We start from the raw sequence: 12,178 nt of genomic DNA on the forward strand, positions 1-12,178 counted from the left end.
TCTAGAAACTCAAAAGTCCCTAAAGGTTTTAAAGTTTGGACTACATGCAGCCTTTCAAGACCTCCTAAATAATTTTAGAACCATGCACCGTGTCTGTTTTACAATCTGTTTTACAATCAGAAAAATGTTGACTCAATAATTGAATGTCCATAATTTCAATTTAAAATGTTATATGCTTCTTTAATTAGTATGCTTTAGCAGGGAATTAGCAACAACATTAAGCAATTTAACAAATTACAAATTAAATTTAATCTACTTCCTTTCTCTTATCTAATGCTGCTTACTAATGTTTTCAGGAGAGGCTTTTAAATTTAGAGGAGCAGACTGACCCGAACCACAGATGGAATCCCAAAGTGTCTTTGATTGCTGGATAAAGGAGTTGTTCAGCCAAAAACTTCCCTTCTCTTGATGGCAACCCCGATGTCCCATAATGTCCCATTCACAAAGACTCGTGCCTCGAGCCCTTTGCTTTGATGTCCGTGTCTGAGGTCCGTCTCTTCTGCTCGACAAGTTGGTTCAGCTTCAGAACATTTTAGGTCCTTCTCATCAACCAGGTCAAAATGCTACGTATCATTACAGATAAATTACACCTATCTCCAACAAAAGGCCCAAGCTGTTGCTGGAAACTGTCATGTCTGATAAGGGTGCTGCCAGGGCCCGGTGTGTATCACAGAGAAGTTATCTGGAGGTCCTGAGCACAGACATGTTCCTTGATATGTAGAGGAGGAAGATCTGGAGCTCTGCCGCCTTTGGAAGATGCTGGTTTAGTCACAGAGCTAGGGTTTTCAGAATGGCTATACAGAGAGGAGGTTAACTGTAGGCCAGTTTTAAAAAACCTTTTCATGTTATGTGTGAAATCCAGGAAGGGTATATCTGGGCTTTGTGGAGAAAATGGAGAGGTTGGTGCGGTCTGGACTGGTGTCTGTGGGGATGGAGGTTTTGGGTTCTTTGTGGGCGTTAAAAGGGTGTCCTCTTTTTGTGCTATTAAGATCTGGGGTGAATCTTTCTGTAATTCTGATGTCGTCTCTTCCTGGCTATCTTTATCTTGACTTGTTCGGGCTTGTACTGGGCTTATCATTCGTTTTGGCACTGGCTAAGCTTTGTTTTGGGACAAAGCTGATAGGGGATGATTCACAGAATAGCGTTTTGCACCTGACCTGTTTAAAGAGAAACCATCTCTGTTGAACAGATGTCTCCTCTCCTAAACAATGTTAAATTTGTTAACATCTTTTGGGATTTGCCATTTGTTTAGCATCAGAACTCTTGAAAAAATTCTCATCTCAACTATTAATGGGCACACGAGGGCTGCAGAGAAACACCTTAACATTAAGGCTGTCAACTAAATTTAGCAGACAAATGTAATTCTCTTTTAATACTTCTGATTTTCTTGTCCATACAGCATCACCCATGGCTTCAGCTTGAACTATGAGCTTTTCCAGGGTCGGCATTCTTTCATGATCCTTGGATGTATATCTGATTAATTAAAACCCAAGCCACAGTTCAAAGAGTTATAGATCAACACCTCTGTGTGCTTCTTGTTACAGAAGTGTTTAATCCCACTTACAGATCAATTGCATAATATTAGGATTCTTGGCCCTGTGGCTTGTTTTTCTCTGGTAGCTTAGAGCGAAGATTGTTGACATACCTTTGATTATTGTCATGATCTTCTTGGGTGTCATGTTGAAGTGGAGCAAATCTGTTTTATAGTGGAATTCCAGCATTTCCAGCATGTTTATTCTTAACATTTGTTGTGAGAATAGCCCGTTGTTGTTTCACTTTTCTTGGGACACTTCTGTGTAAAATCGGCCAGTTTTCTTTGTCCTGGTGTGAGGTTCCTTGATCTTTTGGCCTTGCGCTCAGAGTGGTCCAAGGGTGGATTTATTCTCATTTTCCTCAGGAGACTGTTTGTTCACTGAGTTTCTGGGCTGGTGGTCACAGTTAGGAATCAAGGGTTGTTTAATTCCCATACATGGCGTTTACCTAAAAAAAATGACTTTGAGTCAGTGGATTTTCTGCTACATAACAGATATTTTCAGTAGAAGTGTGTCAACATCCTCTGTGGGGAATGCAGGCATCTGTTGCTGATTAACTGAAATCAGGTGGTTCTTCTCCACATCAGCTTCATGTTGAATTCTTTCTTTAACAGCGTTTTTACTGAGTAGTCTAACTCCTTTAGGGTTTAAAGAGGCATTCTCTGTGGATTAGCTGAAAAGTAAAATAGTCCACATGGGAAAAAAAAACACTAAATCCAATTTTCTGTATGGCTGCACAGTGAAACAGTGGGTAGAACTGTTGCCTTGCAGTAGGAAGGTCCTGGGTTCAAATCCAGTCCTGGGACTTTCTGCGTGGAATTCTCCTTGTGCATGCGTGGGTTCTCTCCGTGTACCCCACATCTCGCCAATTGATAGCTGGAGTTAGGCACCAGCACCCCTCGTTACCCCAATAGCGTGTTAGAAGATGGATGGATGGACTTCTGTAGATTTGGCTAAGAGAAAAAAATTTAAAGGCAGAAAAAATCCAAGCAAGCTGGAGCAGAGGAGAAAACGTCCAAGTGGGCGGAGATGTAGAGGAGATGCATTTGGGAGTCTGGTGGGGGCTCCTTCACGTCACCAAAAACCTTGTCTTCCCTCATTTTTCCGCACCAGTCATATAACTACCTTAACTACCTTGGTGGGGGAAGCTCGTCAGTATTATTTTTTGTTGTATCCAAGAATGTACCTAAGGCCAGTGACTTAAAGGCAAGGGTATTACACACACACACACACCAATCACTGTGCATACATTAAGAAGCAATAACATTTTAGCAAAAAACCTCTTCTTTAAGGTCTATGTTAAAAAATATTAAACAGTAAGTTCATTTGGACAGATGCATGTTTTTTCTGGTACAGTTATAAATGTACAAATAAAAAGTTACAATAAATTGTGTAAAGGTTTTGCAAAAGTACAAAACAGATTTCTCGGTTTGCTGAATTGAAAGCATAGAAATTTCAAATTTAAAGAAATACAAATAAAAAATAATATTCTGGTAGGTAATAAGTTTCATACTGGCATTTACAGAACTATAGAAATGTCATTGTGCACAAAGCATTCAAACACAAAGCTGTTCAAAAATAGCTGAAAATGCCACTGACATTTTACTTGCAGAAAGCATAAGGATTAAAGTTGGATTGTCTCAGCGGCAAGTCACTTTTTTCCAAAGACATATAGCCACCAGCGCTGAAAGATAAACAGGTAGAAACATTGGCGTTGATTCAATTAGTAGAACAAATAGACATACCATAGTTATTATTTCTATCATCTTGATAAGTAGAAACATATAACATTACATGAAATGTATTACTTTTGAAATAATGCAGAAAAAAAGTTAAGGGTTATTTAGTATTTTGTGCAATTAGCTAGTGCTTCAAAACTTTAGCCACAGTGAATTAGATTACTTACCAGCAATAACGCAGGGTATTAGCAACAGCCGCAGAATCAGAAGGAATTTATGTAATGTCGACAAAATTCGCAGATTAATTGTTGCTTCTCCATAGCTGATCTTGAAAAGAACAACAGAAATGTAAAAAGACTTCAAGTTTGAGCTGTAATCAAAGACATTTACAGGTGAATTTTGGTTGAGTTAATTTAGTTTTCGTGATAGTGATGGGCATTTTGGCTCTTTTTAGAGAGCTGGATCGTTTGGATCCGCTCACTAAAACGAATTGGCTCCTTCAGCTCCCGAATGGCTCCTCAGATTTGAGTGCAGTATTTGCAAAATAAATAAAACTTTCTAAAAATTTGTATCAAAAGCAACAGCTTCTGAAATACAGGAGAACATTGCGACAAACTAAATAAAATACAATTGAAAGTAAAGACCCATCTAAAATAAACAAGAGGGTTCAATCACACATTCTGGGTGTTGTTTATACATTTGATAATATTTACAGAGAAACATACAACTAAATAACACTCAAAATATTAATAAAACAAAACAAGAAGCGGCAACCAGTCTACATAAATTCATTCATCTGTTGGATCTATTTAAGCACCTTTAGTTACTTTAACACAAGTTTTTCATGTCAACAGAGTAGGACATGAAACATTCATGTTAAAGTAATAGATCCAACAGATGCATGAATTATTTTTTGAGTGGGTTGCTGGTATACGCTGCATGGTAGGAAACTTTAAATTTACAGTCTACACTCTGCCTTTGAACCGTTTGTGTAGTTAAAGTGTATCCAAATTTCCTCCAATTTCTTTCACTTATGATTACAATGTGTAGCCTCTGTGTGTGCACACCTTCCTCTCTCTTTTTCTCTACTCAGGGTTTCAGAAACTCATCTGTAGTCTTGCCTTTTCCCTCTCGTGTTTGCTGCTTCTGCTCTGTGCTAACCGAGAGCTTGTGTCTGTGCTGTTTAGTGTTGTCAGATTTCTGAGAGACAAAAAAGCAACCAGCGCTATAAAAACAAGCCCAAAATAAGTTGGCTCAGACGTAGTATGCATAGACACTTCACTCCACGATGTTTACACTAAGTGTAAATAGATATGTTTTCTCATGCCAAAAATACTTTTTCACACATGGTATTATCTATTAATTACTGTAAATTGTTTATTGTTCTTCTTTCGCTCTCTCTCTCTCACACACACATCTAATCCTATTATAATCATATAACACTATAACTCCAGGGCACTTAATTTGGCAATGCAATTCAGCCTTTGTTTGTCAAATACAGAGATAAATTGATAAGCATTAAAGTATGGTTTATGGGTTAGGCTGCTGCAATATTATCAGCACGTAAAAATTAATCTTCAGAACCTCAGCTCAAAATGGTGATCTGCACGCCGTAATCTACATTCAGCAGTTATTGCAACCGTAAACTGCATAAAATACGGGCAAAATTGCACCCTCTGCCTTCAAGCTGAGGCACAGTCTGGTTCAGCTGTGTTGAACCGGGCTGATTCTCTCTTCCCCCTTTTTACCAATTGATGACAAGATTCCAAGTGGATCCTGGTGCAAGAAAATTTAATGGAGCTTTTTTCAAGGAGACAAAGGATTCCTCATTTTGTTTAGTCAACTAACTGCGGTTCTTCACCCTTTGTGCTTCCTGAACTGAAGTAAGCAAAAAGCCTTGAGACTCAGCGGACCCACTGTTGTTGTATTTTAATCCAGCATCTGAAATCATTCCCAGTGAGCAGAAGAAAAAGTAAATTCATTTTGTTTAGTTATTTTTCTTCCTAGCTTGGGAGGGATAGAATAGGTTTTAAAAGTGTGCTTGAGGTGTTGAACAATTGCCTGAGACCATGGTCTGAGTTCCATGCAAAACTTGTCACTGTGATTTGTTTCAGTGTCTTTAGTTTTTGTGTAACTACAGCAACCGGCCGACCAAAAGTCTGCTAGTAATCAGATTTTACATGTTTTAAATGTATTTGAAAAAGCCCATTAACTGAGTCCTGGGCCTATAGAGCTGACCGTTCCTTTTTTCTGCCTCTTATCCTCTGCTGTTTACTGTATGGTATCTTGCATAACATATTGTTCAGGGAAGCTATCTGTAACAGCTAGTAGTTGCATTCTTATAAATGCAGCCTGTTTTTCCCCCCGCTTTGCCGGTACTGCCCCAGCATTAATCATATACATTATGACATGAATATTCCACTTCTGCTTATAGACTCAAAGTTGATCCAGAGAATTGTTTATTTCATATAAATTGCTAGTGCTTGTTGACAATTATTCAATGCTGGAATCAAAGTGAAGATTTATGATTACCCGTTTAAATTGTCTAGAAAGCGCTGGTCTAAATTTGTAATATTTTTTCAGTTGCTCACTTATTCTGAATTAATTGTTTTGCATTTTACCTTTGAATATAATTTAGTAACTGTGTGTTTCTAGTTAGTTAAGGAGTTTGTGACTGAAATCGTTTTGATAACATCAGGGTGATTTGGTTTAATAAACTCTCCGGAATGAAGGGTTACTATTGTGCTTATAGTATATAAGAGAGACTTACTGTCCAAAAGTAGCGCCAAAGTTGACAGTTGAGACATTGTGTGGTGATTTAGTTAAAAAGTTGTATCTTCAAATTGAAGTTATAATTCACAATTATTTAAAAAAAGCACTATACCTAAATTAATCTAACACAGTGTATTGAGTTTTACCAAAAGGGGTAATTTAATAATAAAACTTGATTAAATGATTGCGCGATCAAACAACACCTGGATTTTTGTAGTAGGAATAAGCAGTGAAATTGGGACTTTGCTAAGCAATAGCTTAGCAAATGCTCTCTTTTTTGGTCTGGCTTCCAAATGATTGATTATGATTAGAAACATAATTGCATAACACCACGTTTGTCTTTGTGTGTACTATGCCTTAGTTATCAGGTATAAATGGTCAATACAAAGCCCCTCATGAATCTTAATGAATAGCTTAAAAATCTTAAAAATAGCTACACAGCTGTTCATCTTACGTGCAGCGATTCTTAACCAGATCTCTTCAAGTTTGTTAGCGAGGGATCTTATATTGGCTAGAAGGAGGCTCAGTAGCGCTGATCTGTGTGGGTTAGCTTTTAGCCGAGTGCATAGGCCTGCACGGCTGGCCCTTTCTCTTGCATTTATGCTGGGAACTGGCTCTCCGAGACAGAAAGAGTGGGGGGTTCTGTTGTTCGGTGCAGAACGGGATGAAAAAAGTCTAGTTATGGCAGTCAGTACGATCCATGTACTCCTGGGTTAAACTGCAATTCCGACAGTTTGTCAATTTTTTTTTGTCTTCCAAGACAGTTAAAAATTACACTCCAGTGATATATTTGGGCCAATTCGAACAATTAATAGCAACGCATTGAAACATGTTGAACCTGTGCATATCCACTCGCTCTTGAATGACTTGTAGTGCCATTGAGCCATGATGAGAAAAATTATATCAGATTGGATTGGAAGCAACAGGAGTTTGGGACCCTCACAGGCACAAAGGACCTCCCCTCTCAGCAGGGTTCCATGCTATAAAACTTTGCTCCCACAGGATCACTTCACATTCTTCCTGCAAGCTGAGAGCTGAGAGACCGCTGCAGGGCGGTCTGCAGCAGGTCTGCTGCTGCTAAAGCTAGCCCACTGCTAAGAACCAACGTTTTCCGCTTTTCACTGCCCTCTTCCTTGGATGGCCAAAGTGGACTGATCTCACACGAGGCCCCGCCAGGTCTGGCAGGATTGATGCAGAGAGAGTTGAAGGGTTTGTCTGGAAAGCTGGTGTGATGCAGTTACATTGAGTTTTAAATATTAAGAGCTAACGGACGTAGCTCATGCTAGCTTTCTGGTACCATGTCATTGCTGATGTGATTCGAGTGTTTTTTATGGTTACAACAAACATTATCTCCACAAGGGTTTCATACATTGATGGGATATGTTGAGGAAAATAAATATCTTAGTTGTTATACTAATCAGGTATTCATATGGAAGAACTGAGGAATGCATGGTTTTTGACTGTCTCCCCCTTTGAGGGTAAGATAAACATGCAGCTTGGGTTCATGACTGGGATAGGTAATTTGGCTTGTCCCCTAACCGAGAAGAACAGCCTCTTTGTTCGAACAGATAGCCCCAAATTTGACACCACCCCCTCCTGAAGAGACTAGAGGGGCAGTCAGTTTATTAAAAGGATGTCTTTGCGAAACTTAGATCAGACAAAAGCTGCAATGCCTGGCAGAAGCACGTAGGTAACAATGGTAATGTAACTTTTGTCTCCATTGGGAATTCCTAATGAATTAAATATGCATATTTGAATGTTTGCCGCTGATCAAATGTTTTTCCTTTACTGCCAAATCTTATACCGGGGTAAGATGGGCCTTCAGAGATATGCAGGAGCAGGCCGGTACAAATATCTACAGATATTAATGTTTATGTTATCCGGCTCTCTCATTATGGCTAAAAATAAAGCTGAAGTCTTTAAAGTTAGGGCCAAAAGTCCGCTGGCCAAAATGCCATTAGCCACGGAAACTTCCGATTTCCTTTTTTTTTTTTTCAAATGCGGTCATTTCAAGCAAAAGGCTTGTTCGTTTCGCTCCGCCATCGTTCGATAGTGCTATGAGCGTTATTAACAAATTAATATGGAATGTAAATGTCGATTTAAAGACATTTTGTTTGACTTATGATTAGCCGATTTAATTGACTGATTGCTAAAGCGATCCCTACCTCCCGGCAGTATAATCGCATTAATAAAATCGTGCGTCCCTAAAGTAGTGATTTTACTGAGCAAATCATTCTTTAAAATGTTCTTTCCTCAAATAATATTTTGTTTAACTGAGGATTTGCATTGTGAATGGGTTGAAAACATGCCAAATGTTGTTCTGAATTAGTCAAGCTAATTTAAGATCATTCCATGTTCTTTAAATCAGATCTGCAGTGAACCTGGATCCACTGAATTATTCTGATGATACCCACTTTGATGTTGTCTTTTGTCTTTTTGCATGTCCTTATCTTAGATTCTTTTTAATCCTCATTTTGTTTAGTAGTTTAGTAAAGTTTCACTATTCGATTTGGTGATCAAAATATAGTGTTAATTCAGATAAATCAGAATCAGAAATACTTTTAATAATCCCAGAGGGAAACTGCATTATATAATGATATTCTCTGGATGTTCATTTATTTTTGTTATTAAATTCTTGAACCTGAAGAGAAGTTGTCACTTTTTTATTTTATGTGTGTGCAGTTTGCTGTTAAAAGATCGCCAGTGGTCATTTCATCCCTTTCAAGATTGTCCTGGTATCAGTTTAAGAGCTGATATCCACTGGACAATACCTAACAGATAGATTCATTTATTAAACATTAAATAACTTTTAAACAGTGTATAATTGCATGACTGGTTGTATGTTATTATCTATGGTGGCTCACCTTAAAAATGCTAAACACCGTGGAGGTTTTTTTTTCCAATGTGTTATATTTAAAATCTAGTTAATACAATTGTCCTTAATTTGCATATTTTATAATAAGTGTATTTAGTGCATCTAATTTTAAGTGATGTTAGCTTATTCAACAATTTTCAGTTCACTTTTAAGTAAACCCATACAATTTTACTTATATATAAAATATTTCCAAATCTGCATGAATTTAGATTTACCTTTATTTGGGCGATGTCAGCATTTTGTAAGCTTTGGACCTCACAACTGAAAATTTCTATATCCTTTCTGCTTTCTTTAGATTTCATGATGCAGGGATGTTGCTTTCCATTCTGAATGCCCCAAACTAACAACTCCTCTGGTGTCATCTTCAATTTATCTGCCTTTTTCTGAAAGAAAACAGACAAGGTGTTTACCTTTCGTAACCTCGTCAGGCGTTTTTTTGTATAGGATTAAATGGACAACCTTACCTGAATAGAGATCTGCATCTTCTGTTCTGCACTCACAGCTGTGAAGCTGGTAAATTCTGGATCTGGATAGTAGGTTATCTTTGTAGAGCAGGCCAACGTTTGATTGGCTATTTTCAGAAACACGGTGCTGCTGGAAATCCTGTCATTTTTGACTGCCGGTGTTTCATAGATTAGAGCCTGAAAAGAATTTCTGAATTGAATGTCAACGAATTCTTTAAAACACCAACTCATTCAATTGGTTGTTAACAGATATAACCAACCAACAACTTGTTGCATTAAGGCATCATGGTGTGAAGAAGTCAAACTGTTGACTTTAAACTGAGCATCAGAACAGGGAAGAAAAAGGATTTAGGTCATTTGGAATGTTAAGTGGTTATAATGATGTGAGGGTTTAACAGGACTAAATTGCAGATGATGGAAACAAGAATTTAATTTAAACTCAAAAAAAGGTATAAACAAGGATCATGGGGCATGGGAAAGAAACAGTAGCATGGAGTATAATTTAATACAGGGATATACTCTAACAGAAAATAATACATAGAATGAGCTGAGAACGAAGTTCACAAGCTAATCCGAAACAGTATACACTTGAATGGAAGCAGCTAGAAACTAATAACAGGGGGGAAAAGATGAAAAAAAAAACACAAACACCTAAGGAGAATATGCAGAAGTATTCTATGGGCCAGACCACTTTTGTTCCATCTTAGGGTTGCAAAACTTAATCATAATTTTTGATACCTGTCTTTATATAATGCTTCCATATGATAGCCCTTCCAAACTGGAAGCTTAGCCACTGTTCTCAACTCATGAAGTTAACAACTTTCATGACTTGTCTACGTGAACCCGGACAGAGCATGCACACACAGAGCTTGTTCTGTTGCAGTTTATTGAAAGTAATGAGTAGGATGATAATGACCCGAGTTAGTAACTGGACTGGAGATGATGGGTGCAGGAGCAGGCTGACTGGAAGAAACTGGAGAGAGTTCTTGGAGATGCTGGGCTGCTGTCAGATCAGAGGTGCAGAGCAAGACAGTTCTTGGGGTGTAGGACTGCTGGAGCACAGGGTAGCAGGCAATCCAGTGACAGAGCAAAGAGCAAACCTGGAGCACAGGGGCTGCAGTAAATCCAGCGGGGCATCAGGGACAGTTGTTAAGATCCGGGGGCTGTAATAAATCCAGCAGCTAGCAGAGGCTTTACTTGAGGCACAGAGGAGGTAGGAAACCCAGCCACTGGTAGAGGCCTTACTTGAAGCACAGAGGTGGCAAGAAATCCAGCAGCTAGCAAAGGCTTTACTTGAGGTACAGAGGAGGCAGGAAATACAGCAACAAGATGGGGAACAAACCAGGCTGACAGACGTGGAGTGAGTGGAGACTGATGAGAACAGGACTAGACAGGCGTGGTGTTGGTAAAGACTGAAGACGAGCCGGCAACGAGGAGCAAACTGAAAGGAGTTTATATAGGGAGGCTGGCAGGAGAAGTGAATTCAGACTAATTAGTGGCTAACGGGTGTGACTGATTGCTGAGGGAGTGAACTGAGTGAGAGGAGGAGGTACTGAAAAATATCAGTTAAAAAAGCCAGACTAAAACTAAACTATGACAACAACCTCTTAAGATAAATAGTGTTTTTCTGACAATGCTGTTTTTATGGTTTAGGCTTATGGTGCAGATGTTGGTCAGAGGTTTGTGATATAGTGTTTGGTATCATCTTAAAGGGAGACTTCTTGGTTTTTATTTAAGCCAAGTTCTGAGTCTCTCTGACCAACACAGAGGTCACCAGAGCTGTTTAAACCACATAAATACACTTTTTACCTAAACTAAATCCTTTCTTTTAACCCTCTGACATCCAGGGACATCAGGGACACAAGAGTTAACATCTGCAATACTCACGAGACTCAAAGGATTTAAAAAAATGTTTTGGGAGGCGCAATTAGAAGTCACAGCCTTAGGCCAGAGTTAGTTCCAGCAGTTTGCAAAAACAGTGTATTTACCTTAACATCTTAACATAACTCCTGAAATAGTGGATTACATCTCAAAATGAAATTTCAACATGACAACCCTTCCCAGGTAGCAGTCATATTTATCAACCCTTTATGACAACATCCAGGATTCACAATAATAACATTTATCATTTTCATAAAGCAGAGTGTTACTATTCCACAATATAATAAAGTAACCTGTTTTAACAAACTCCTACTGTAGCATACTTATAACTTCAACTTTTCAGCATACCTGTTACAATTAGTGGAATGTATTTTTCATCAATTATTTGTTGGGACCAAATGTTCAATAAATACCAATATTTAGGAAAGGCAAGTTTTTTTATAAAGCACTTTCCGTAACATCACATAGATGATGGTGAATACATTCTGCAGACAAATGACTCCACATTGCTGTATAATGCCTCACATACGTCACAGGATATTCCAATTGTTTTGAAGGACTCCTGTCCTTTCTAACTTGACAAGAATGCACATATTTTCTTGTCCTGCAAATGCCCTTATTTGCAGGCCTTCACGTCCTGTGAAGCCATGTACCAACAAGAGCGTAACATAGGTAATAACCAAGGAGCTATGCAAGGTTACTGATATTGATGTATCTTGTCCAATTCTCAATTCCACATTTCAGAAATTAGGGGCATTCTATCCTCTCACAGTGTCCCAGAAAAAGCATGATGATCCCCACTAACAGTAACTGGTTCCGAACCTATTCTGGCGTTTTTATTCAACTTGAGTCTTTAATTTCCCGTACATGCCCTGTCACAACCAGCGTGTCCCAGAGCTCTTTCCTTGGATCCCTACTTTATTATTATTTACATTATTCCCTATTGCTGGCCTATCTGAAATAAAATCTTGGTTC

At 38.5% G+C, this 12,178-nt stretch overlaps 1 protein-coding gene across 1 annotated transcript in view; it reads right to left on the reverse strand.

Annotated features, from left to right (window-relative positions):
• Positions 1-2,962: 2,962 nt before the first annotated feature.
• LOC110367594 (plexin-C1-like) overlaps positions 2,963-12,178 on the reverse strand; it is a 95,448-nt gene continuing 86,232 nt past the window's right edge. The window contains exons 12-15 of the mRNA XM_036129987.1: positions 9,323-9,499; positions 9,074-9,241; positions 3,439-3,538; positions 2,963-3,216 (exon numbers count right to left, since the gene is read on the reverse strand). Of these exons, the coding sequence (XP_035985880.1) occupies positions 3,173-3,216; positions 3,439-3,538; positions 9,074-9,241; positions 9,323-9,499 (489 nt within the window). The 3' untranslated portion in view covers positions 2,963-3,172. The remainder of the gene's footprint in view (positions 3,217-3,438; positions 3,539-9,073; positions 9,242-9,322; positions 9,500-12,178) is intronic.

Source organism: Fundulus heteroclitus, unplaced genomic scaffold (assembly GCF_011125445.2).
Source record: "Fundulus heteroclitus isolate FHET01 unplaced genomic scaffold, MU-UCD_Fhet_4.1 scaffold_271, whole genome shotgun sequence".
NCBI classification, from domain to species: Eukaryota; Metazoa; Chordata; class Actinopteri; order Cyprinodontiformes; family Fundulidae; genus Fundulus; species Fundulus heteroclitus.